Source organism: Gopherus evgoodei, chromosome 4, assembly GCF_007399415.2.
Source record: "Gopherus evgoodei ecotype Sinaloan lineage chromosome 4, rGopEvg1_v1.p, whole genome shotgun sequence".
Lineage (NCBI taxonomy): Eukaryota > Metazoa > Chordata > Testudines > Testudinidae > Gopherus > Gopherus evgoodei.
In genome coordinates this window covers 155,482,496-155,505,489 of record NC_044325.1, presented here as the reverse complement: position 1 = coordinate 155,505,489, position 22,994 = coordinate 155,482,496, and the positions used below count along the sequence as shown (strand labels likewise).

The 22,994-nt window shown below is 54.3% G+C and overlaps 2 protein-coding genes across 2 annotated transcripts; one reads left to right on the top strand and one right to left on the bottom strand.

Annotated features, from left to right (window-relative positions):
- The first annotated feature begins 1,798 nt into the window (after positions 1-1,798).
- On the top strand, positions 1,799-8,480 carry LOC115651332 (serine protease 27-like). Its single transcript, XM_030562264.1, has 6 exons — positions 1,799-1,853; positions 3,675-3,701; positions 6,474-6,636; positions 6,793-7,064; positions 7,259-7,416; positions 7,853-8,480. Exons 1-6 carry the CDS (start codon positions 1,799-1,801, stop codon positions 8,117-8,119), a joined length of 942 nt encoding a protein of 313 aa, XP_030418124.1. The 3' UTR covers positions 8,120-8,480.
- Positions 8,481-8,825: 345 nt separating this feature from the next.
- LOC115651331 (serine protease 27-like) lies at positions 8,826-22,804 on the bottom strand. The gene is made up of 5 exons (XM_030562263.1): positions 22,651-22,804; positions 12,172-12,334; positions 10,421-10,692; positions 9,464-9,618; positions 8,826-9,137 (listed from the first exon to the last, which is right to left on the bottom strand). Exons 1-5 carry the CDS (start codon positions 22,802-22,804, stop codon positions 8,826-8,828), a joined length of 1,056 nt encoding a protein of 351 aa, XP_030418123.1.
- Between the last annotated feature and the right edge of the window lie 190 nt (positions 22,805-22,994).

Sequence of the window (22,994 nt, the reverse complement as noted above, 5' to 3'; positions counted from 1 at the left end):
TTACTCACAATGATACAAAATAAATAACCCCAAGAATACTGTGAAATTCCTTGGGCAGTTCTGTCCTTGGCCATTTACACAACAAAGACAACACAAGGGACCCCACGCACCCCTGAAGTCACACACACACACACCCCAGAGTCCAGCTATATACACACAAACACCCTGGGGTTTAGCTATAGACACACACGCACCGTGGAGTTGAGCTGCACACACAAACACACTGCGGAACCCACTGAGTCCCCTTGGGAAAGCTCCCCGGCCATTTCGGGACACATCCCCCCATTCTGCATATGACTGCAGCCCCGTGTCACAGAAATTGACAAGAAGGTATGAGTAACAGTAGGGGGAACAGTTCTACTTTGTGTAATGATCCATTCACTCCCAGTCGTCATTCAGCCTCAGCCACATGGGACCCGGGGATGGACTGAGGGGCCAATGCGCCTGGGGCAGGCTGGGAATGTGGAGGGTGAACAGGTGGGGAGGTGGGGTTGGTGGCACATAAAACAGATTCCCTGGAAGGGTGAGAAGAGGTAAGTGATGCGCGGACTGGCTGGGCCACATTCCCCGGCCAGGCACACAGCTGACACGGGGCAGTGGGGTCACTGGGGCAGCTCACCGACCTCCTAGTCACCTGTGGAAACCGAGCTGGGAGCCGCCAGGCCATGGGAGCGCCCTGCACCCCAATAACCATCCTTCTCCTGCTGCCCATGCTGCAGGATGAGTGGGGGCTGGGATCCAGGACGCCTGGATCCTACGGGAGGGGAGTGGGGGCTAGTGGGTTAGCACAGAGGGATGGCCAAGAGCCAGGACTCCTGGGTTCTATCCCAGATTCTGCCACAGACTCCTTGTGTGACCTTCAGCAAGTCATGGATCTCTCTGAGTCTCAGTTTCCCTGAGTGGAAAAGGGGGAGAATGTTCCTGCCTTTGTCTGTTAAGACTGTGAGTCCTTCAGAGCAAGGACTGGCTCTCATGGTGGATCTGAGCAGCACCCGGCACTACGGGGCCCTGATCTCGGCTGGAGTCTAGGCAGCACCTGGCACAAAGGATTCCTGCCTCATGTTATGGTATTGTAGGACCTACAATAATACGGGGAATATTAGTAACCAAAAATATGTCTATCTGTCTCAACTGCATCTGACTGTCTGCATCGTATATGCCTATCTGTGTAGTTTGCCTTGTCTGTCTAGATTGTGTCTTCCCCTCTGTGTAAATTCTGCCATCTAGGCTGTCTCTTTCCGTGTTGAATACGAACATCTGTGCATCTGTCTATCTGGGACGGGTCCATCTCTCATTACCCACAGCGATTCAAAATAAATAACCCCAAGAATACCGTGAAACTCCTTGGACGGTTCTGTCCTTGGCCATTTGCCCAACAAAGACAACCCAAGGAACCCCACAAAACCTGGAGGTACAAATACACACAAACACACAGCAGAACCTAGTGAGTCCCCTTGGGAAAGCTCCCCGGCCATTTTGGGACACATCCCCCATTCAGCATATGACACAGAAACACGATTGGGGGAGTTCTCAGTCACACAGGACCTGGGGACAGAGTGAGGGGCCAATGTGCCTGGGGTGGGAGGGAGGTTGAGAAGGGGGAGGGTGAATCTTGTGGGGCGGGGGGTTGATGGCACATAAAGCGGATTCCCTGGAAGAGTGAGAAGAGGCAGCCACAGGGACCGGCTGGGCCACATTTCCCGACCAGGCAGACAGCTGACACCAGGCAGTGGGGTCACTGGGGCAGCTCACCGACCTCCTAGTCACCTGTGGAAGCCAAGCTGGGAGCTGCTGGGCCATGGGCGCACCCTGCACCCCAATAACCATCCTTCTCCTGCTGCGCATTGTGCAAGGTAAGTGGGGGCTGGGAGCCAGGACACCTGGGTTCTATCCCTGGCTCTGGGAGGGCAGTGGGGGCTAGTGGGTTAGCGTCGGGGGGAGCTGGGAGCCAGGACGCCTGGGTTTTATCCCTGGTTTTGCCACAGACTGCCTGTCTGACGTTGAGCAAGTCCCGGGTCTCACTTTCCATAGATGGAAAAGGGGGAGAATGTTCCTGCCTTTGTCCGGTTAGACTATGAGCCCTTCAGGGTACGGGTTGGCTCCCATGGTGGGTCTGGGTAGCATCTGGCACCACGGAGTCCTGATCTCGGCTGGAGTCTGAGCAGCCCCTGGCACAAAGGACTCCCGGCCCATGTTGGGGCATCATAGGTCCTATAATAATACAGAGAATACTAGTAACAAAACATATGTCTGTCTGTCTCAACTGCAACTGACTGTCTACATTGTATATGCCCCTCAGCCTAGATTGTGTCTGCCCGTCTCTCTAAATTCTGTCCAGGCTGTCTGCCTTTTAATGTATTACATCCGACCACCTGTCTCTATTGTGTCTGGCTGGCTGTTTAGATTGTGTCTATCTAGATTGTGTCTGTCTGTCCTGTCACCATCTGTCTATATTGTGTCTGTCTGTCTAGGATGGGTCCATCGCTCATTACCCACAATGATGCAAAATAAATAACCCCGAGAATGCTGTGAATTTCCTTGGGCGGTTCTGTCCTTGGCCATTTACCCAGCAAAGGCCATACCAGTGTCCCATACAACCCTGAGGTTCGCATGCACACTCACAAATACACACACAGATGCACACAGCCCCGGAGTCTAGCTATAGATCCACACACACTGTGGAGTTTAGCTGCACAAACACACACAAACACAGAAGAACCTGGGAAAGCTCCCTGGCCATTTCGGAACACATCCCCCCATCCATGTAGGCCCCATGTCACAGAAACACGGGTGGGGGAGTTCTCAGCCGCACGGGACCTGGGGATGGAGCAGGAGGCCAGAGCAGCTGGGACAGGGGGGAGGGTGAACATGGGGGGGTGGGGGTTGGTGGCACATAATGCAGTTTTCCTGGAAGGGTGAGAAGAAGCAGCCGATGCAGGGACTGGCTGGGCAACATTCCCCGGCCAGGCACACAGCTGACACCGGGCAGTGGGGTCACTGGGGCAGCTCACCGACCTCCTAGTCACCTGTGGAAACCAAGCTGGGAGCCGACGGGCCATGGGAGCCCCCTGCACCCCAATAACCATCCTTCTCCTGCTGCCCATGCTGCAGGGTGAGTGGGGGCTGGGAACCAGGACGCCTGGGTCCTATTGGAGAGGAGTAGGGGCTAGTGGGTTAGAGCAGGGGGCACTGGGAGCCAGGACTCCTGGGTTCGATTCTCATTCTCAGCCACAGACACCCTCTCTCGTCCCCACCCTCTGAGCCAGCACCAAAAATGTACTGTAGCGCTCTTGAAGATGCTCTAAATATTCTAATAACTCAGGGAGGAGGCTTCAGCAGGGAAGTGGTTAACAAGATAGGAAGTGCAACTGTGTTTGTGTCCCGTGGGCGGGGCAGGGTGAGAAAGACTCAGCTGTTATCCCAGAGTCAAGGAGGAACCCAGGAGTCCTGGCTCCCAGCCCCCACTGCTCTTACCACTAAACTACCCTCCCTTGACCTCCCCTGGCTGGGGAGAGGGACCAGGTGTCCTGAGAGCTTTGTGTTACTTTGCACACTTTACTTTTAGTGAGTGTGTCTTTCTGTCTTTCTTCTGCTGTCTTCCTGATTCCTGGTCATTTCTGAAACCGGTTCCCCCGCTTTGCGCCATCTGTGACTCCTTCTCCTGTCTCCCTCAGCTGCACGGGACAATGGAATCCAGACAGGTATGTAAATTATCGCTGAAATCATATCACCTATCACTTCAATCAGCCTTTGCACCAGGTGACTGGAGGGTAGCTAATGTGATACCGATTTTTTTAAAAAGCTCCAGAGGCGATCCCGGCAATTACAGGCTGATAAGCCTAACTTCTGTATTGAGCAAAGTGCTTGAAACTATAGTAAAGAACAGAATTGTCAGACACGTAGATGAACACGATTTGTTGGAGAAGAGTCAACATGGTTTTTGTAAAGGGAAATCATGCCTCACCAATCGACTAGATGGCTCTGAGTGTGTCAACAACCATGTGCGCAAGGGTGATCCAGTGGACTTGGACTTTCAGACAGTCTTTGACAGGGTCCCTCCCCAAAGGCTCTGAAGCAATGTAAGCAGTCATGGGATAAGAGGGAAGGTCTCTTCATGAGTCAGCATCTGGTTAAAAGTCAGGAAACAAAGGGTAGGAATAAATGGTCAGTTTTCGCAATGGAGAGAGGTGAATAGTGGTGTCTCCCAGGGGCCTTTACTGGGATTACTGCAGTTCAACACACTCATAAATCATCCGGAAAAAGCGAGTTGGCAAAATTGGCAGATGTTACAAAATACCTTGTTAGTTAAGTCCCAGGCAAACAGTGAAGAGTTACAAAAGGATCTCACAAAACTGGGTGACTGGGCAATAAAATGGCAGATGAAATTCAATGTTGATAAACGCAAAGTAATGCACCTTGGACAACATAATCCCAACTATACATATAAAACGATGGGGTCTAAATTAGCTGTGACCACTCAAGAACGAGATCTTGGAGTCATTGTGGGTAGTTCTCTGAAAACATCCACGCAACGTGCAGCGGCAGCCAAAAAAGCCAACAGCATGTTGGGAATCATTAGGAAAGGGATAGAGAATAAGACAGAAAATATCATATTGCCTCTATATAAATCCACGGTATGCCCACATCTTGAATACTGCGTGCAGCTGTGGTCGCCCCATCTCAAAAAAGATCTATTAGAATTGGGAAAAGTACAAAGGGCCAAAAAAATGATTAGGGGTTTGGAACGACTTCTGTATGAGGAGATATTAAAAAGACAGGGATTTTTCATCTTGGAAAAGACATGGCTAAGGGGCGATATGATTGAGGTCTATAAAATAATAAATGGTTGGAGAAAGTGGATAAGAAAGTGTTGTTTACTCCTTTTCATAATAGAAGAACCAGGGGTCACCTAATTAGATTAAGAGGCGGCAGGTTTAAAACAAACAAAAGGAAGTATTTTTTCACACAATGCAGAGTCAACCTTTGGAACTTGTTGCCAGGGGATGTTGTAAAGGCCAAAATTATAACTGGGCTAAAAAAACCAGTTAGGTAAATTCATGGAGGGCAGGTCCATCTTTGGTTATTAGCCAAGATGGGCAGGGACATAACCCCAGGCTCTGAGTGTCCCTAAACCTCTGTTTGCCAGAAGCTGGGAATGGGCGCAGGGGATGGATCACTTGATGATTCCCTGTACCGTTCATTCCCTCTGGGGCACCTGGCACTGGCCGCGGTCGGCAGACAGGACGCTGGGCTCGATGGACCTTTGATCTGACCCAATATGGCCGTTCTCATGTTCTTGTATATGAATCACAATGCCCCAGGGTGGCGCTAGGGGCGCTGCGCTGCAGGGAGAGGCAGCGCCCTCCTCAGGCAATGAAAGCTGGTGCCGATGCCCCAGGGCGGCACTAGGGGGCGCTGTGCTGCAGGGAGAGGGGGCGCCCTCCCCAGGCAATGAAAGCTGGCGCTGATGCCCCAGGGCGGCACTAGGGGGCGCTGTGCTGCAGGGAGAGGGAGGCGCCCTCCTCAGGCAATGAAAGCTGGCGCCAATACCCCAGGGCGGCACTAGGGGGCGCTGTGCTGAAGGGAGAGGGGGGCGCCCTCCTCAGGCAATGAAAGCTGGTGCCGATGCCCCAGGGCGGCACTAGGGGGCACTGTGCTGCAGGGAGAGGGGGCGCCCTCTCCAGGCAATGAAAGCTGGTGCTGATGCCCCAGGGCGGCACTAGGGGGCACTGTGCTGCAGGGAGAGGGGGCGCCCTCTCCAGGCAATGAAAGCTGGCGCCGATGCCCCAGGGCGGCACTAGGGGGCGCTGTGCTGAAGGGAGAGGGGGCGCCCTACCCAGGCAATGAAAGCTGGTGCTGATGCCCCAGGGCGGCACTAGGGGGCACTGTGCTGCAGGGAGAGGGGGCGCCCTCTCCAGGCAATGAAAGCTGGTGCTGATGCCCCAGGGCGGCACTAGGGGGCACTGTGCTGCAGGGAGAGGGGGCGCCCTCTCCAGGCAATGAAAGCTGGCGCCGATGCCCCAGGGCGGCACTAGGGGGCGCTGTGCTGAAGGGAGAGGGGGCGCCCTACCCAGGCAATGAAAGCTGGTGCCGATGCCCCAGGGCGGCACTAGGGGGCACTGTGCTGCAGGGAGAGGGGGCGCCCTCTCCAGGCAATGAAAGCTGGTGCCGATGCCCCAGGGCGGCACTAGGGGGCGCTGTGCTGAAGGGAGAGGGGGCGCCCTACCCAGGCAATGAAAGCTGGTGCCGATGCCCCAGGGCGGCACTAGGGGGCGCTGTGCTGCAGGGAGAGGGGGCGCCCTCCCCAGGCAATGAAAGCTGGCGCCGATGCCCCAGGGCGGCACTAGGGGGCGCTGTGTGGCACCAAGCACCCCACAGGAGGCTGCATTGCAGCTCGGCACAGCTCCAGTCCCCTCCACCAGGGAGCACCGCGTGTGCTCCATTCTGTCACGGTTCTCTCCCTCCGCCCGCAGTGTGTGGCCAGGGGGGCCCCCAGGACCGGATCGTGGCGGGGGAGGACGCCCCACTTGGGGCCTGGCCCTGGCAGGTCAGTCTGCAGTATGAGAACCGCCACGTCTGCGGGGCGACCCTCATCAACTCGGAGTGGGTGCTCAGCGCTGCACATTGCTTTCCCAAGTGAGTGACCGGGGCTGGGCCAGCAGGGGCTATGGGTCGTGAGTGAGGGGCACCGGCAGAGCTGCGGGGTGCAAGGCTGGGCCAGTAAGGGGCTGCGGGTCGGGAGTGAGGGGCACCGCTGTGGGTCTCTGGGCGCTGACCCCTCTCTCGCCCCAGGCACATGGAGCTGTCTCGGTACCGAGCCGTCCTGGGCTCCCACCAGCTGTCGATCCCAGAGCCCGGCTCCCTGCAGCTGCCCCTGTCCCGCACTGTGGGCCACGCGCTCTACTCTGGGGAAGGCTCCAGCGGAGACATCGCCCTGGTCCAGCTGGGCCGCCCCGTCACCTTCACCTGGCAGGTGCTGCCCGCCTGCCTCCCAGACGCCGGGGTCCACTTCCCCGCCGGGACCCTCTGCTGGGTTACTGGCTGGGGGTCGCCACAAGAGGGAGGTGAGGAGGAGGGAGGGGGCAGGAGGAAAGGGGGAGGGGAGGAAAGGGGAGGGGAACGCAGAGGAGGAGGGGCAAGGAGGGGGGAGCAGAGGGGAGCATTGGAGCGGGCAGAGAGGGGGGCATTGTGTTCTCCTCCCCCACTCAGGGTCCCAACTCCCACCCAGGCAGTGTTAACCCTTCCTTCCCCCCGCCAGCCCTGCTCCCAGCCCCCATGACGCTGCAGCAGCTGCAGGTGCCCCTGATCGACCCTCTGCCCTGTGACGCCCTTTATCGGCACCGGAGCTCCATGCGGGAGATCCAGGACGACATGGTGTGTGCCGGCTATGCCGAGGGACAGAGAGACGCCTGCCAGGTGAGAGCAGGGGGCTGCGGGTTGGGAGTGAGGGGCACCAGCAGAGTTGGGGATCTCAGGGCTGGGCTAGCAGGGGCTGCGGGTTGGGAGTGAGGGGCACCGGTAGAGCTGGGGGGGCAGGGCTGCGCTGGCAGGGGCTGCGGGTTGGGAGTGAGGGGCACCGGCAGAGCTGGGGGGAGCCCCGGGCTGGGCTGGCAGGGGCTGCAGGTCAGGAGTGAGGGGCACTGGCAGAGCTGGGGGGAGCCCCGGGCTGGGCTGGCAGGGGCTGCGGGTTGGGAGTGAGGGGCACCGGCAGAGCGGGGGGGGCCGGGTTGGGCTGGCAGGGGCTGCAGGTCAGGAGTGAGGGGCACTGGCAGAGCTGGGGGGAGCCCAGGGCTGGGCTGGCAGGGGTTGCGGGTCAGGACTGAGGCTGGTGTCACCAATTCTCTCTCCCCAGGGCGATTCAGGGGGCCCCCTGGTCTGCCAGAAGGCTGGGCTGTGGTTCGTGACCGGCGTCATCAGCTGGGGCGAGGGCTGCGCCCTCCCCAACCGCCCTGGGGTCTACATCCGGGTCGGCGCCTACCTGGACTGGATCGGGCAGCACGTGCCCAACGCCACCTTCGGGGTGGTCAATATCACCTCCTACAGCCTGCCCGGGGGCGTGCCCCCCAGCCCTGCCCCCACTGCCCTCCTTCTAGCCACCTGGCTGCTCAGCATCCTCTGAAGCCCCGCCCCTTTTCAGCTAAAGCCACGCCCACCCGGATAGGCCAGGCCCCAAGAGGAGAGGGCCATGGAACAGCTCTCCAGTGACTTCGCCCCCTTCCAGCCACACCCACCCCGCCACGACTGTGCCGTGGAATCCCCTCCGCCCCGTGGACTCTCCCTTGTGGCCAATGGATGCGTCCTGCCTATCCCATGTCAAGTGACTCCGCCCCCTTCTGGCCACACCCACCCAGGCACAAGCCCTGCCCCTGTGGTGGAAAAGGACTGTGGCTTCCCCGTGACATGGGTGGTCACAGCCACCAGGCTTCGGCCTGCCAGAAATATTCTCCTCCACGGGACCAAGCATGGGGCTGAGCCGGGGCAACGGGGAGGAGACGGGAGACCGGGCTAGATGGGCCCATGGGTCTGATCCAGCCAGGTCCTTTGTGCAATGTTTTAATTTAAACACAAAAGAATAGAATAATAATTAATAAATAATGCAGGCCACAAAAGTGCTTTACAAACAGGAATAAAAGAAACCTTAGAATAATTCCAGGGAGGGTGGAAGGGGGGAATTGGACTGCTATTGTACATGGGGAAACTGAGGCACCAAGTGAGGAAAGAACAGAACTGGGGACAGAACCCAGGAGTCCTGCCTCCCAGCATCCCGTGCTCTAACTCACTGACCCCACTGCCCTCCCAGACATAGAAGCCAGGAGTCCTGGCTCTCAGATGAGGTGCAGGGCACAAGCCACAAGAAGCAGGGTGTTGGCTAGCACTATGGGCGCATGACTGGAGCTGCCATCTTTGATTTTTTCCCTGCGATTCCTGTTAGCCACAGATCTGTGGACTGTTCCATTCGTGGTGCCCTGGACAAACGCCAGGCCTGGGACGGTCTCTTGGAGCCAGCCGTGGTAACTGGTGACTCGGACGTAAACGCCGGGGCGGTTTTTCTGAGCACAGCCTTCTCCCCAGCTCACCACTCCTGCCTGGACCCAGCTCTGTCCCATTTTACACACCAGCGGCCCACCGGAGTCACCCTAGTGGTCAAAGAGACAGACAAGGGGTTACTGAGATGCAGCCACCTCTGGGGTGAGACGTGGCAGCTGGTTATACAGGGACCCCCTTGCCCAGCGCCAAGATGCGGGCCCTCTGAGTTGGGGCACAGGGGAAGTTAACAGATGGACCCCTCACCCAGTGCTGAGACATGGCCCCTCTGGGTGTGAGGTGGGGGCTGGTTATGTGTGGACACCTTGCCCGGCGCTGAGATGCAGCCCACCTCTGGGGTGGGATGTGGGAGCTGTTTATCTGGGAACCCCCCCCACCCAGCACCGAGACACAGATGGCTCTGGGGCAGGGCTCTCACCTGACAGGCGTCCTTGCCCCCTTCGGTGTACCCGGCGCACAGCATGTCCTCCTGGATGTTCTGCCTTTTGCCCCTGCGGTAGAGGGCATCGCACGTTGCCTGGGCGATGATGGGCACCTCCAGCTTCTGCAGCATCTCTAGGGCTTTGCCATCCTCTGTTGTGGGAGGGGGCAGGGTGAGAGCCACACCCACCGCCGCTCTCCCTGCCTGGCGGGGTGAGGGGCCACCCCAAATGGGGCAGCATGGACTGGAGGGGGCACAATCCCTTCCCCCACCCACACCAACTTGCAGGGGCGGCTCTAGACATTTGGCCGCCCCAAGCAGGGCAGCATGCCGCGGGGGGCGCTCTGCCGGTGCCTGCAGAGGGTCCGCTGGTCCCGCGGCTTTGATGGACCTTCCGCAGGCATCCACCGGAGCCACGGGACCAGCGGGCCCTCCGCAGGCACCGGCAGAGCACCCCCCGCGGCATGTCGCCCCAAGCACACGCTTGGCATGCTGGGGCCTGGAGCCACCCCTGCCAACTTGTATCTCCTGCTCCTGTCTGCCCTGCATGCTGCATTGCCTCCTCCTGGTCACATCTACCCACCACCTTCCTTCCTTTCCTCTTCCCTCCATCTCTCGCTTTTCCGTCTTTCCTATTCGTTCTTCTTTCTCTTTCTTTCTTTCTTTCGTTCTTATGCCATTCATTCATTTCTTTCCTTCTTATTCTATTCACTAATTTCTTTCTTTCTTTTTCCATTTCTTTCTTTCTTATTCTATTCATTCATTTTCTTTCTTTCTTATTACATTCCTTTCTTTCTTGCTTTTCTTCCATTCACTCTTTCTTTCTTATTCCATTTCTTTCTTTCTTTCTTTCCAGGACACCAATGCCCTGGATTTTCTATGTCCTCCCTCCCCACTGCAGGATCAGGGCCCTGTCTCCCCGCTCCCCCAACCCCAGCCACACTGTTCACTCACCTCTATCATTGACTTCCCCCCAGCCAGTGACCCAGCACTTGGTCTCTGGCAGGAACTGGACCTGGGCGTCCGGGAGGCAGATGGGGACGATGCGGTTGGTGAGGTTCACAGGCCTCTCTAGCTGGACCAGGGCGATATCCCCACTGGAGACTTTGCCCCCGTAGCGGGGGTTGGGGACAATCTGCCCCACGGAGGCTGTGACAGCAGGCGGGCTGGGGTGCAGCTGCTTGTGGGTCCCAAGTAGCACTGAGAACTGGGAGGGGTTCCTGGTCCTAGAGACAGAGAACAGCAGTGAGAGGAGCCTGGGGCTGGGCTAGCCGGGGGCTGCGGGTTGGGAATGAGGGGCACTGGCAGAGTTGGGGGGGCCGGGTTGCGCTAGCAGGGGCTGCAGGTTGGGAATGAGGGGCACTGGCACAGTTGGGGGGGCAGGGCTGGGCTAGCAGGGGCTGCGGGTCGGGAATGTGGGGCACTGGCAGAGCTGGGGGGGCAGGGCTGGGCTAGCAGGGGCTGCGGGTCGGGAATGAGGGGCACTGGCAGAGCTGGGGGGGGCAGGGCTGGGCTAGCAGGGGCTGCGGGTCGGGAGTGAGGGGCACCGGCAGAGCTGGGGGGGGCAGGGCTGGGCTGGCAGGGGCTGCAGGTTGGGAGTGAGGGGCACCGGCAGGGCTGGGGGGGGGGAACCTGGAGCTGGGCTAGCAGGGGCTGTGGGTCGGGAGTGAAGGGCACCAGCAGAGCTGGGGGGGGCAGGACTGGGCTAGCAGGGGCTGCGGGTCGGGAGTGAGGGGCACAGGCAGAGTTGGGGGGGCACAGGACTGGGCTAGCAGAGGCTGCAGGTCGGGAGTGAGGGGCACTGGCAGAGCTGGGGGGGGCTGGGCTGGCAGGGGCTGCAGGTTGGGAGTGAGGGGCACCGGCAGAGCTGGTAGGGGGGAACCTGGAGCTGGGCTGGGAGGGGCTGTGGGTCGCGAGTGAGGGGCACCGGCAGAGCTGAGGGGGCAGGGCTGGGCTAGCAGGGGCTGCGGGTCGGGCGTGAGGGGCACCGGCAGAGTTGGGGGGGCCCAGGACTGGGCTAGCAGAGGCTGCGGGTCGGGAGTGAGGGGCACTGGCAAAGCTGGGGGGGCAGGGCTGGGCTGGCAGGGGCTGCAGGTTGGGAGTGAGGGGCACCGGCAGGGCTGGTAGGGGGGAACCTGGAGCTGGGCTGGCAGGGGCTGCGGGTCAGGAGTGAAGGGCACCAGCAGAGCTGGGGGGCACCCCAGGACTGGACTAGCAGGGGCTGCGGGTTGGGCGTGAGGGGCACAGGCAGAGTTGGGGGAGCCCAGGACTGGGCTAGCAGGGGCTGCGGGTCGGGAGTGAGGGGCACAGGCAGAGTTGGGGGGGCAGGGATGGTCTGGCAGGGGCTGCGGGTCGGGAGTGAGGGGCACAGGCAGAGTTGGGGGGGGCCCAGGACTGGGCTAGCAGGGGCTGCGGGTCAGGCGTGAGGGGCACAGGCAGAGTTGGAGGGGGGCCCAGGACTGGGCTAGCAGGGGCTGCGGGTCGGGAGTGAGGGGCACAGGCAGAGTTGGGGGGGGGGGCCAGGACTGGGCTAGCAGGGGCTGCGGGTCGGGAGTGAGGGGCACAGGCAGAGTTGGAGGGGGGCCCAGGACTGGGCTAGCAGGGGCTGCGGGTCGGGAGTGAGGGGCACAGGCAGAGTTGGGGGGGGCCCAGGACTGGGCTAGCAGGGGCTGCGGGTCGGGAGTGAGGGGCACCCTGATACTCACTTTCTGAAGCAGTGAGCTGCCGTCAGCACCCACTGTGGGGCGATGAGGGACCCCCCGCAGTGGTGGGTGCCATTGAGTCGCAGGCTGACCTGCCAGGGCCACTCCCCATCCTGCACCTCCGAGCCCCCAACGATTCGCTTCGTAGGGCCCTGGCGCCCGCAGACTGTGGAGAGAACAGGGGGGAGTTGGAACCGGCTGGGATGGGGGGTGGGAGGAGCTGTTATGGGCTGTATGGACCAGCCTCTCGCCTCCAGCAATGCGCTGTGCCGGCTGCCAGACACAGAGAGACACAGAGAGCTCAGGCCCCAGCCCTGACCCCACTGGCGTCAGTGGGGCACTCCGGATTTACACCAGAACTCAGCGAGCCAGGCCCCAGCCCTGACCCCACTGGCGTCAGTGGGGCACTCCGGATTTACACCAGAACTCAGCGAGCCAGGACCCAGCCCTGACCCCACTGGCGTCAGTGGGGCACTCCGGATTTACACCAGAACTCACCGAGCCAGGACCCAGCCCTGGTTCCATTGGCGCTAGTGGGGTCACTCCGGATCTACACCAGAATTCACTGAGCCAGGACCCAGCCCTGACCCCACTGGTGTCAGTGGGGTCACTCCAGATTTACACCAGGGGTCACTGAGCCAGGACCCAGCCCTGACCCCACTGGTGTCAGTGGTGTCACTCCAGATTTACACCAGGGGTCACTGAGCCAGGACCCAGCCCTGACCCCATTGGTGTCAGTGGTGTCACTCCAGATTTACACCAGAACTCACCGAGCCAGGACCCAGTCCTGGTTCCATTGGCGCTAGTGGGGTCACTCCGGATTTACACTGGGGGTTGCAGAGCTCATAATGCAGCCCTGATGCCATAGACTTCATCCCAACACAAGTAAATATAATCACCAAAGTGAATCTTAGAGTCCAGTGAAAAGCCCAGAATTGTAACGAGGCAGGAGAAGTCGGACCTTGTTGTACTAAGAATCCCAGGTAAGTACAACACTGCGAACAGGACATTAATAAACCAATAATTGAAAATTCAGTTAATCACCTAACAAAGCAATTCTATTAACTAAGGCTGGTGGTTAGAGCAGTGGGGGCTGGGAGACAGGACTCCTGGGTTCTATCCCAAGCTCTGGGAGGGGAGTGGTGTCTAGTGGTTAGAGCAGGGGGAAGCTGGGAGCCAGGACTCCTGGGTTCTCTCCCCAGCTCTGGGAGGGGTTGGGGGGGTCTAGTGGTTAGAGCAGGGGGCACTGGTAGCCAGGACTCTTGGGTTCTCTCCCCAGCTCTGGGAGGGGAGTGGGGTCTAGTGGTTAGAGCAGGGTGACATTGGGCAAGCTCCCATGCCTCAGTTTCCAAAGGATGATAATAATCCTGCCCCCCTTTGTAAAGTGCTTTGCAATCTGCTGCTGGAAGGAAAGGGGGTTATCAGTAATAACCCTAATTCCCTGCTAATCAGCTGTAAAATCGATTCCATTTCATAGATTCATATTTCACTGCTTATCCGTCAATAAAGCAGTTCTACTTCTTGCAGTAACATGATCACACAGCGATACCAGGCAAGAGATTTGATCAAACGATTCATTGCTAATTAACTAACAACAGTACAACAGTTTCTAATAATTAGTAGAATCTCACCACTCAAGAGTTAATAAAAGCCATGTTATTAGAATGATAGCTATAATCTTAAAAGCACTAAAAACATTAAGGGATAGACAGATAGATGGATAGATTGGGTGTATGGGGATAGAGAGATAGAGAGATAAGATGCAGAACGAAAGAGAGATGGGTGTCTATGCATAGAGCAACAGATAAATAGATTAGATTATAAGGCTGTAGAAAGACGCCTCCCAGTTCCATTCACACTGGATATTGGCTTTCACCCACCCACTCAGCTGGCCAATTTTTCTCACCAGATTGTGCCAGGCAACTCCCTGCCTGGGGTCCATCCCCTAGGAGCCCTGCCAGGATCAGCAGCACCAGCAGAGTCCCTCTGCCCATCACCCATCTCCTCTGGGCTCCCCGTTGCCGCTCCCCCATGCCACTCATCCTGGGATACAAGCAGAATGTGAGGGGGCCCTGTGGCACAGCTGGTTCCTATATACTCAGCCCTGGCAGGGTGTGGGGCTGGGAATGTCACCCGACTTGTTGGGCCAACGTTGGCAAACGCCTCTCTACTTCCTTCCTTCCTAGCAAGCTCCCTTCCCTGTCTCTGCCCGGGGCAGGCCATCTCGGGAGCTGCTCCCCTCCCGCATCCCGGCCTGCACTCTGTCCACTGCCCCCCTCGCCCTCCATCCACCCCCTCGCCACCCACCTCCCCTGCTGCCAGGATCCCTCCCCAGTATGTCCACTCTGCGCACCTCTCTCCTCTTCCCAAATTCCATCCCCCTTCTACCCGTCTTCCCTCCACCAGCCGTCCCGTCCCAAGCCTGCTTAGCTGGCGAGACCCCCATGCCACCAACCCATTGGGAAACAGGGGAGAGGCCCCGGCTTGGCCTGGGAGGGGCAAGTTTGTAAAAGACCCAAAGGAAACGTCTGTTAGGAAAGACCCGGGGATGAGGACACTCAAGGAAACAGGGCGCCGGGTGACTCAGGCGCATTACCCCACCCCTGCCTCGCGCATGATAAGCCACGGTCCTGGGCGGAAGCCAAGGGCAGAAAGGTTCACCCGAGGTGTCTTGGGCATTGGCTGCTGGGTGACTAACGAGGAGTGGGGGAAGTTAGGGGACATCTTTGCTCCGTTGAAGTTGTTAGCCAAATTCCCCTTGGCTAAGGATTCCCACCAGGGGTGTGATGCTGGCCCCAACCTGGCCAGCCAGCCCCATGGGCTGCCACCTCCAAGAAGCAGAAAGTCCAGTCCTGCCTGACCTTGCTGTGACAAAGCGGGAATTTTCAGTTCTATTTTTGGGACACCGGTGCCTGCCTCAGTTTCCCTCTGTGATGCACATCGCTACCCAGGGGAGGGGAAGGATTAAGAAAGTTGCTCTTGGGTCAGATCAGGAAATGGGGCCTGTGTGGGTGACGCTGCTGCCTGGGGTAAGGTGACTGAGTCGTTACGGGACTGGCTGACCCGTATCAGTGGTGGGCTGAGATCCACAGGGATCTCCGGTGGGCGGCTCGTGGGAGCCTGCAGATTGGCTCAAATTCTGAGCTCAGCTGTAAGAAATCCAGGACCGTTCATGGGATGTCCCAGTAATGTAGGGCCTGAAAGCCTGAATTAGTCCAAACGAAAAGACCTACCGATATAACTCAAGGACCGTGTTACCATGAACCCTGGTAAACAAGAGACAAGTGAAAATTGGTGAGTCGAAAAGTAGACCTCACAGGTGGGCTGCTCCACCCATCACATAAAGAGCAAGATCTTGAGGGGGAATTGACTTCACCATCTCGGTGCCACCGCCATTCTCGCCTGGGAACTCAGGTCTGGAGAGAGGGATCCAGAAAACATCGCCACCGGCCCCAGGGGAATCCCAGCCACCGCCAGGGATGAAAAAGGATCAAACATTAACAGCAGCTCCTGCCCATCTCAGCTGCCTTCTCCTCCAGTTACCACATCTTGGATATCACCGAAGAGACAATCAAAGAAGGTGGCTTTTCCTGCTAAAACCTCTCTCCCGTTCACGGGCTGGGGACCAAGCACCGGAGAGGAAATGAAAGCCTTGGTTCCTGCGTTACACTTCAAGGCTTTCGCCAGTTTTTCCCTTCTTTTCCAGGCCTAGAAGGAAAGGATTTTTCCGGGGGTGTTGGCCTCAGGAGGGAAGCAGGTGGAGGTCCCCGGGTGCCACCCCTCGGGCCTGGTTCAGGGCCGTTCATTGGCAGACCGCGACATGGTTAGAGCAACCCCTTTCGCTCTTTGACCCGTGCGGTCAGAGCAACAGGGGAGACCAACGGGCTGCTGACGCGACAGAGCAGACAGCAGCCAGGACCTGGAGCCTCCCTAAAAGTGGGGGAGCCACCAGTCCCAAACCGTGGCCCTGCCCCCTGTGCCTCCCCTTCCCCCAAGGCTCCACCCTCTGCATCACCCCTTCCCCCTGAGGCCCTGCCCTCATGCTGCCCCTTCTCCCTGAACGCCTGCCCTGCCCCCACGAGGCTGCCCCCACACCACCCCTTCCCCCGAGGCCCCGTTCCTGCATCACCTCTTTCCCCCAAGACCCTGTCCCCCAATCGCTCCTCTCCATCCCCCCCCCCTTGTGCGCCCTTACGGCCTGTTAAAAGTGGGAGGGCTGTATTTAAAACTGATGGGGCCATGTCCTCCCCCTTCCCCCCCCCTCCACCACCACGTTCTGGCACCCCTGGCTGGGACTGGCAGAGAGTCCGTAGCAGCTTGGCTGGGTCGAGTCCGTCCTCACCTTTCCTTCTGTGGGCTAACCTAAGGGTAGTAAGATGAAGCCTTGAAACACAAACCTTGTATCAGAGGCCTGGTATGAGGCCTGAGGCTAGGGTGACCAGATGTCCTGAGTTTATAGGGACAGTCCTGATTTTGGGGTCTTTTTCTTATATAGGCTCCTATTACCCCCCATGCCCTGTCCCGATTTTTCACATTTGCTGTCTGGTCACCCTGCCTGAGGCCTGAGCTAAAGTAATGGTCACGACTTTGCTAACATAGAGCAAAGTGAAGCTGTGAGCCAGAGGCAGGCCCTGCTCACAGGAGCTAGCAAGGAAAGGGCTGATACTCCACAAAGAGACACACCTAAAAGGTACTGGACACCAGAGATATAAACATGTGCGAGGATGGTACCAGAGCACTCGATACTTGCACATTGCACAAAGGTAACAAGGAACAGGCTGGCCCATCCTAAAGACAGAGGCAAAAGGGTAACATGATGGATAGAGTTGTTTTCTCCGAACCCACATGTACAAGGTGAGAGGCGGCACCGTACTGCGTAGAGGGGTTGTACCTTGCTACGTGGGGGAGCTGCACCTCAGTATGTCAGGAGTGATGTGTAACCTGTTTGTACCTGTGTATAAGAATGCACCCCTGGGGCAGTGTCTTGTCCAGCCGAGGGGGCAATGGAGAGTCTCGCCACTGAGCTGCATCCATTGTCAAGGAGCACATATGTACTAGCAGAACTGCAGACATCTGATCTGGGGAGCTAGAGACTGTTTTAGATTGACCAGATGTCCCAATTTTATAGGGACAGTCCCGATTTTGGGGCCTTTTTCTTAAACAGGCTCCTATTACCCCCCACCCCCTGTCCTGATTTTTCACATTTGTTGTCTGGTCACCCTACTGTGTTTCGTTTGACAATAAACCTGGCCGGGTGCCTTCGTACCTTATCAGAGTCTGTGATCATTTGGGGTCTTTTGGGATCTGCTGTGTCAGCGATCTGCGCAGCACACAGAGGGAACACGCACGCAGTTGACTGATATCAACATTGGACAGAACAGAGCACCATATCGGTGGCATCTGACAACACTAAGGACTCCCGTGCTGTGGTCTGGGCTGATAAATCAAATTTACTCTCCTACAACAGGCTGCCGGGCATCACTGCAAATCCCAGCTGAGGGGGATTGGTCCCTACGGCCCGGGCAGGCCTCCATCTCAGCTGGATTCATTGGGCATAGCTTGTGGGGTTGAAGGGCTGGAGCCCAGAGCCTCAGTCTTGGAGACTTTGAGTCCGGGGTTAAGATGGGGCCTCTGAGTGGCTGTTGCAAAGCGGGGCCATAGCACTGATCCTGTGCACCCGGGGCACCCTGTGATGGGGCACTGTGAAAAACCAGCCAGGCTGCTTCAAAGCTGGCCAGATGGCAACCATAACAATGCCTCATGCTAGTTTCAATTGCCCGAGATCAGGTGTTCTCAAACTGGGGGTCAGAACCCCTCAGAGGTATCACAAGGTAATTACGTGGGGTCATGAGTACATGCAGGAAACAGAGAGAAACGGCTCTAAAATATATCATTTAAATCTAGCCTTTTAGAAAGTCACACACACCTTTCCATCGCAATGTAGTATATTTACATCAGAAAGTTTCGTAAACGTATAACACAGCGATCATTGTCCCTAAACAAAATACATCCGGTGTTATCACTGCCCAGCTCTGACGGCAGGGTTGCTGCCAGCAGCAGTGCAGAAGTAAGGGTGGCAAATTGGCCACAGGACGCTGAATCTGCTGCTCAAGGTGATATTGACAATGTTTCTTCACGCCCTCCCCCCCCACCTCAGGATTAAAGAGCAACTATTTTAAAAACGAACTGTTCTGCTCACAAGAATCCTTTGATAAAACTGAGTTTTATCATCTTAATTTAAAAGCCATGAGAAAAGGAAAATTCGTTTTAAACAATAGGGGTATAAGTTTTAGCATAGAAAATAGCGTTAAATATATAAAATGTTTGTCATTTATACAGAGGTTTGCATCCCGAGGCGCGCTGTCTGAACGGGATCGTCAGTACAAGAACTTTGAGTCGCGGGAAACGGGAGGAATCTGGAGTCAGGTTAAAAAAACACCACCACATTCACCACCTGGAGTCTCCATCTTTGGGTGGCTTCCAAAGCTGCCTGGAAGCCAGTTAATACGAGACAATCCTGAGCACTAACGGGCTTTTGGATCAGGAAGAGAACGGCAGAGTAAGAACCAACGGCCTGACGTTAAAGCCAGGTAAATTCCCACCTTTGATTCTAAACAGCTCAGGTGATTAAGCCTTGGAACAAACTCCGAAGGGAAGAGGGAAGGGAAGGTTTCACCATTTCTGGTTAGCTTCCAATGAAGACAGGAGACCTTCCTAGAAGACACTTTAACCAAACACAAGTTACGGGGCGAAGTACAAGAGGAAGTGGGTGAAATGTGATGCCCTGGGCTCCACAGGATGGTCTAATGGTGACTTCTTGCCCTTAGAATCTGTGACTCATCCGTCGGTGGAAATGTACGATCCACAGAGCAGCTAGGACAATTCGCTGCAGAGAACAAGACCCCCCGCCCAGAAACACTAAAGGATGGAAGTGGTAGCCCAGAAAGAATTTCAACCACTGAGAATCTAAATGGCAACTAACAAATCACTAGCACAGGGGCAGGCAACCTATGGCACGGGTGCCAAGGCCGGCACGTGAGCTGCTTTTCAGTGGCACTCCCACTGCCTGGGTCCTGGCCACCGGTCCGGGGGGCTCTGCATTTTAATTTAATTTTAAATGAAGCTTCTTAAATATTTTTAAAACCTTATTTACTTTACATACAACAATCATTTAGTTCTGCAGGGGGTTGGACTAGATGATCTCCTGAGGTCCCTTCCAACACTAATAATCTAAGATACTCATCTATATTATAGACTTATAGAAAGAGACCTTCTAAAAACATTAAAATGTATTACCGCATGCAAAACCTTAAACCAGAGTGAATAAATGAAGACTCAGCACAGCACTTCTGAAAGGTTGCTGACCCCTGCCCTAGCACGTAACAAGCATAACGAATACATTACAATTAATATAACCATTAATAATCATTTCTGTCAATTTTATCTAGCGCTTTCCATCAGTCGGTCTCAAAGTACATTACAAAGGAGGCCAGAACAATTATCAAATAGACATTCATTAATTATTTAATAATATAATATAACAATAATAATAATAATAATAAATAACCGCATCTAGGAATGAATAGATCTGGTTGAAAATCTTCCAACGTGACATTTTTGTTGTCTGTTGGAAAACACCATTTTGTTGCAGCCGACTATGGGTTGTCCCTATTTCCATAACGTTTTGCTTTGAACGGCACATCAAAAGGCAGCGAACAAGCTCAGAATCTGCCACGTACGAGATTTCGGAGGGAAGTTTTTTGTTTGGTTTTTTCATTTCATTTTGAAATATTGTCGATGGTATTTGTTTCAAGTCCATCGAAATGGCTTGTTCCCATGTTGACTCTTTAAGGAATGTGACAAGAATTGTAAAAAGAAATAGAAAACGCTAGATAAATATAAACCAGTAATGACGGCAAGTAACCTATGAAGCAATAAATAATTGGGAAATAAACTATGCAAATCATGGAACAACAGATGCTAATAATGGGCAACTAACGCGTAACTTACAATATAATAAATAACTGGGAAATACAAATAATAGAAAAATATAAACCAATAACCGACAACTAATAAACTTTGTCTTTATGCTTCTACACCTGTAGGTGATTGGAGCATCCGCCAGTTTCCACCTATTCTTCCAGTCTTGCTCTGGTCTGCTCAAGCATCTGAGCATCGTGTGGATGGATTTGGGTTTTTCCTCTATTGATCGCCCTCTTTTTCTGTTTCCGGGGGTGTCCAGATTAGCCCTTGCCATGGAAATTGGGTTGATGGTCCTCAATATACCCACTCCTTCTTCTTCCTTTGTCTGATACTTCACAGGGGTTTGCTCTGCTTAGAATTTTGGATGCGGCAAGAATCTCTCTCTTTCCAATGGTCTTTGACGATCTTACAAACCAACCAATAGCTGGAAAATAACCAATCCAAAACATAGCCCAGAATCTACTAATAACTGACAACTAATTCATGTGAATGCAATACATAATTAGGAAAAAACCCATAGAAGTTAGAGGCACATTCAAACTAATAAATACATGTAGGTAAGATATAGAGATACATACTTATCTCATAGAGCTGGAAGAAACCTTGAGAAGTAATTGAATCCAGTCCTAGGTTTGTCTGTCTCCAGACCCCAAAGTGGCCCCCTCAAGGACTGAATTCACAACCCTAGGTTTAGCAGGCCAGAGCTCAAACCACTGAGCTACCTCCTTCCCTGTGAAGAGTTAGGAAGTAACCAATACAAGTTACAGAGAACTAGGAACCAATCTGTAATATTGAATAAATCTATTACAAACCATAAAAAACTATGAACTAAGAAATATGAACACCAGATAAATACAAAATTATAACTGACAGCTAATCAATATATTAAAAACAATCAACAGCTAGGATATAAGAAACACAGATGACAGATAAATAGAAACCAGTAAATGACAGCTAAGTCTGCTACAAAAATAACTAAGAAATGATCAGTGCAAATAATAAATAAATGTAAACTAACAACTGACAACTAATAGATATATTACAAAATGATAAATAGCTCGGAAATTAAAAAAAAAGATAGATAAACGTAAACGAATAAATGAGAGCTAATAAATATATTACCAAATAATAAATAACTAGGAAATAAATAATTGTTAAATATTACCTAATAACTGATAACCAATTCATACATTATTAAAAAATCAAATATAAATAACAAATAACCATAAACTAATACAGTACAACTAATAAAGACATTACAAAATAATAAAACCACTAGGAAATAATCAACGCAAATAATAGACAAAATTAATAAATGACAATTGCTGAATGAATTACAAACCGATAACTAGCTCTGTACTAAGAAATACATTTCACAGACAAAGCATTAGCTAATACACATCGAGCTAGAATCGAATACAGTGGCTTTCAATCTTTTTTTATTTGCAGACCCCTACACAATTTCAAAAGGACGTGTCTTTGGGAATCGTAGACAGAGTCAGCGGACCCCCAGGGGTCTGCAGATCACAGGCTGAAAACCACTACTCTGTGTAATGACAACTTTTCGCAGACCCCTTAGACATAGTCTGCAGACCCCAAGGAGTCTGCGGATGATGGGCTGAAATCATTTCCATGTTCCTAGATAATCATACGCCACACAGCATTCGTATAGTGCCTGGGGAAATGCATTATGTCCAACCAGGGATGTAGTTATCTAATTACTGGTATCTCAGCCACACACTTGATGTCTGAGCACAAAATAAGCCAGAGTGGTGGGACCCCAACAGAGAGCTACAAAACAAAGGTGCAAAAAGAATAGAGAGTGCTACTAAAGAAAGATCGGCTGAGAAATAGCTATCGAATAGAAAAAAAACAATAGCTAGCTTGTCTTTCGTTGGAAGCACTAAGAAATCAAACATTGCAACAACAATATGCAGTGCTATTGACAAAATATCGGCGAAGAAATACAAATGCCACAAAACAGGAAAATCAATAGCAAGCTTTTACTAGGAAAGCTCAGCGAAGAAACAAAGTGCGAATAAAGAATGGACAGCTAAGAAGTAAAATAAACTAACCGTCACATAACAAAAACCCTAGCTAGTGCTGGTAAAGAAGGAACCGCTAGTAAAGAAAAAAAAATAACTCTCAGACAAACAATGCCATCGATGTGCTAAGAAAGATAACAAACAAAAAAATCACCAACAAATAGCAAATATAGACAAACAACTAGATAACCAGAAATGAAAAGAAATTGTCAAAAAAGGAAATACAGTAACCAGCAAATAATAATCAGGGCCGGCGCAAGTCATTTTGGCGACCTAGGTGGTCGCCCAGGGCGCTGACATTTGGGGGGCGGTGACTGTGGCAGCCAAACATCCAGCCGCCCCAGTCGTCGGCAGTATTTCAGGGACAGGACCTTCCACTGCCTCTGTCGGGGCACCATTTTGGGGGTGGGACCTTCCACCGCCTCTGTCAGGGGCACCATTTTGGGGGCGGGACCTTCCACCGCCTCTGTCAGGGGCGCCATTTGGGGGGCGGGACCTTTCACCAGCTCTGTCGGGGGCACCATTTTGGGGGCAAGACCTTCCACCGCCTCTGTCGGGGGCGCCATTTGGGGGGCGGGACCTTCCACTGCCTCTGTCGGGGGCGCCATTTCTAGGGCAGGACCTTCCACTGCCTAGGGCACCACAAAGGCTGCTGGCGCTCCAGATAATAATTAATAAAAATACAAAATAACAAAAAACAAAGAAGAAATGGAAATGATAACTCGATGTAAGCTAACCGACAAGGGGCAAGTATAGAAGACAAGAGCTAATGTGTCTCCATGTCCCAAAAGTAACCGA

What these genes read in the sequence shown, in the direction of transcription:
- LOC115651331 (XM_030562263.1), bottom strand. Translation starts at nt 22,804, where the DNA reads ATGGCGCCCCCGACAGAGGCAGTGGAAGGTCCCGCCCCCCAAATGGCG. An exon ending in CCTGACAGAGGCGGTGGAAG is followed by an intron (nt 12,335 to 22,650) that starts GTCCCGCCCCCA and finishes TTCTCTCCACAG; the next exon opens with TCTGCGGGCGCCAGGGCCCT. An exon ending in GCAGCTCACTGCTTCAGAAA is followed by an intron (nt 10,693 to 12,171) that starts GTGAGTATCAGG and finishes CTCTGTCTCTAG; the next exon opens with GACCAGGAACCCCTCCCAGT.
- LOC115651332 (XM_030562264.1), top strand. Translation starts at nt 1,799, where the DNA reads ATGGGCGCACCCTGCACCCCAATAACCATCCTTCTCCTGCTGCGCATT. An exon ending in GCTGCACATTGCTTTCCCAA is followed by an intron (nt 6,637 to 6,792) that starts GTGAGTGACCGG and finishes CTCTCGCCCCAG; the next exon opens with GCACATGGAGCTGTCTCGGT. An exon ending in GGGGTCGCCACAAGAGGGAG is followed by an intron (nt 7,065 to 7,258) that starts GTGAGGAGGAGG and finishes TCCCCCCGCCAG; the next exon opens with CCCTGCTCCCAGCCCCCATG.